Source organism: Neltuma alba, unplaced genomic scaffold, assembly GCF_004799145.2.
Source record: "Neltuma alba isolate B1F8T4 unplaced genomic scaffold, ASM479914v2 tig00010181_pilon, whole genome shotgun sequence".
NCBI classification, from domain to species: Eukaryota; Viridiplantae; Streptophyta; class Magnoliopsida; order Fabales; family Fabaceae; genus Neltuma; species Neltuma alba.
The window spans coordinates 246,891-250,266 of NW_021635122.1; the positions used below are offsets into that span (position 1 = coordinate 246,891).

General features: G+C 35.6%; 1 protein-coding gene across 1 annotated transcript; it reads right to left on the reverse strand.

Moving 5' to 3' along the window:
• Positions 1 to 795: 795 nt before the first annotated feature.
• On the reverse strand, positions 796 to 1,906 carry LOC114754688 (uncharacterized). The gene is made up of 2 exons (XM_028943498.1): positions 1,673 to 1,906; positions 796 to 1,023 (listed from the first exon to the last, which is right to left on the reverse strand). Exons 1-2 carry the CDS (start codon positions 1,904 to 1,906, stop codon positions 796 to 798), a joined length of 462 nt encoding a protein of 153 aa, XP_028799331.1.
• Between the last annotated feature and the right edge of the window lie 1,470 nt (positions 1,907 to 3,376).

The following is a 3,376-nucleotide window of genomic DNA, read 5'->3' on the forward strand; positions in this document are numbered from 1 at the left end:
AAAACTTCTTTCCCCACATGATAATCAGTTTGTCCAGTACCCAAAGAAGAGAAGAAACAGAAATTTTTAACCATACAAAGAAAGAAAACAAGGCAAGGATCCATTTAGAACCAAGAACTAACCTTGAACCCTTGGTTGTATAATCAAGTTGGTAGCTTTTCTATCAGATCACTAATTTATTCTCCTTATTTTTATCTTTCCAAATCGCCCTCTTTGTCTCAAAATTAATTTCCCAATAATTAAATAAAAAGGAAAACTAATTTCCTTCTCTTTAGGGTTTTCCCACTTTTCAGAGGTATTGGGAAAAATCTTGGATACTTGAGGGTCTTTATTTAATTCCATAATCTCTTGTAATTCCTTGGGATATCATAGGAATTTTCTTATAATTTTATTCTCCTTAAAAATATTTATTTGGAATTTTTCAAATAAAATCCCTTAAATTGGCCTAAATCACCCTTAAATTCTTTGTAATTTCTCTAAGGGTAATTTGGTCATAAAACCAATTTTATAATCTAATATAATTCTCAAAGGATATTATCCTCATTTTTCCTTAATTTTCTAAGGCTTGCAAATATTATTCCACAATTATATTTGACCAATTTTCCTTAATTAGTCAAATTTCCATAATTGGCTTGGAAAATCATAATAATTATTTTCCACCAAAATTCTTCTATTCCTCCTTATCATTTTTGGCTCTTAATTGTCTCATAATATTTCTTATTCCTAATTATCATAGTACTAGATGTGACATTTCTCCGCCTAAATAAATTTCGTCCTCAAAATTTAAAGCATACTTTAATAGAAAAGTTCAGGGTACTTTTCCTTCATCTCGATCTCCATCTCCCATGTGGCTTCTTTAGGGGAAAGACCCTTCCAAACCACCTTGACCAGTGAAATCTGCTTGTTCCTTAGCTGCTTGATCTTTTGATCAATGATTCGCTCTGGTCTAACCTCAAAAAACAGGTTGTCTCGGAGCACAATGTCATCATAACTTATGACATGTATCAGGTCTGGATGGTATTTCTTCAGTTGGAAGACATGCAGACATCATGAATCTGACTTAATTTTGGGGAAAGAGCCAACTTGTAGGCTACTTGTCTAGCTTTGGACAAAATCTGAAATGGTCCAGCATACTTCAGACTCAGCTTCTTGGTCCTCAGGGATCGACCAACTCCCGTTCTTGGTGACACTTTAAAGAAACCGTGATCACCAACTTTGAACTCTAACGGTCTCCTTCTTGTATCTGCATAGCTCTTCTGTCTACTCTGAGCTGTTAGAAGTCGTCACTGAATAGCTTTAATCTGTCGGGAAGTCTAATACACTATATATGGACCAAGGATGCTTCTTTTACTAAGCTCTGTCCAACATAAGGGAGATCTACATTTCCTCCCATAGAGTGCCTTGTATAGTGCCATTCGAATACTTGAATGGAAACTGTTATTGTAGGCGAATTCGGCTAACAGTAAGTATGTATCCCAATTACCACTAAAATCCAAAATGTAAGCATGTAACATATCCTCCAATGTCTGAATCATTCGTTCTGTCTGCCCATCTGTCTGGGGATGGTAGGCTATACTGAATCTGAGAGTAGTGTCCATTTCTTTCTGTAAGGACCTCCAAAACTTAGAAGTAAATCTTGGGTCTCGGTCTGAAACAATATTGCTTGGAACACCATGCAGCCTAACAACCTCCTTGATGTAAAGCCTCCTAACTTTTCGGGAGAATCTTTGACATTCATAGCAAGAAAGTGCACGGACTTAGTCAGACGGTCTACTATAACCCACATCGCATCATGTTTACCCGCTGTCATCGGTAATCCTACTATGAAATCCATAGATACGCTATCCCATTTCCACTCAGGGATATCTAGGGGTTGTAACTCTCCTGCAGGCTTCTGATGTTCCATCTTTACTTTCTAGCAAGTGAGACACTTTACCATATACTCCGTAGTATCCTTCTTCATTCTAAGCCACCAGAAAAGCTCTCTAACATCATGATACATGTCACGCCCCAAGTTTTGGGCCTAAGAATACATGGATTAGCCTAAGATAGGTAGGCTACTAAATCCCTATAAGCAAGAGTCCCAGAAATGTAAAAGGAATGTTGAAGGGTTTTAGGGACTAAACTGTAAATAGAGAAAGTTCTAGGGACAAAAATGTAAAGAAAGTTAGAGGTTTCAGTGAAGTCTCAAGGCCCAAAAATGGGAAAAGAGGTTAGTTTAGACCAAAAGTTATGATAGAGGCAATAATAGGGTGATTTATGAGGTTTACTTGACCAAGGGCAAAACCATAATTTTTGAAAGGTTTCACGCCAGAAATGGGTAAAAATGGAAGTAATACCCAAAAATTCTAGAAAATTTCAGAAAATGGAAAATGACATTTTAAGGCCTGTATATGAGGAGAAATGATGAAAATGCCCTTGATTTGACTTAAAAGGAATTTATAAGTTTATGGCTCAGTTTGAGATGTAGAGGTAGATTTAATTGTTTGAGTCATAAGGAAACCTCATAAAATTATGGTAAAATGGGGATGTATGATCTAAGAGGCTATAGAATTTATAAAATTAGTCTCAATCCCAGAAGGCCAGTAAAATGGCTTTAACATTTTTTTAAGGCCAAAACTGCAGTTTATGGGTTTGTTATGGGAAATTTAAAAAGAAATACTTATGGTCTAAGTTATGATCTGAGTTATGATCTGAGAAAATTCATAGATTTTCTACAGAATTAAATGAATTTTATGGTATAAATAAATGAATTTTTGGAGTTCAGGATTGGATAAAATGCTCCAGTCAAATATTAAATAATTAATGTCCCTTAATTAGGAGACAAAGTTAGAAAATATCTGATGTAAGCTCTATTGGAGATGTAGCAAGCCATGCTCATTGCTTCGGCCCAGAACACTTGTGAAATCCCTCTCTCATTTAGTATTACTCTTGCCATTTCCGTGAGCACTTTGTTCTTTCATTCAACAACTCTATTTTGTTGAGGAGTTCTTGGTGCTGAGAAGTTGTGATCAATCCCATGCTCGTCACAGTAGTCTGCAAATTTGTTGTTCTCGAATTCTCCTCTGTGATCATATCTAATTGACATAGTAGAAATACCTTTCTCATTTTGGACCTTTTTGGCAAAAACATTAAATGCATTAAACGTCTCATCTTTAGAGGAAATAAATATAGTCCAGGTGAATCTCGAATAGTTATCAACTATCATAAGAGTATATAGATTTCCACCGAAACTTTTGACTCTTGACAAACCAACCAAATCCATATAAAGCATTTGGAGTGGCCTTTTGGTTGAGACTATCTTCTTTGATTTAAACGAGACTTTGTTTGTTTACCCTTTTAACAAGCATCGCAAATAATATCATGTTCGTACTAA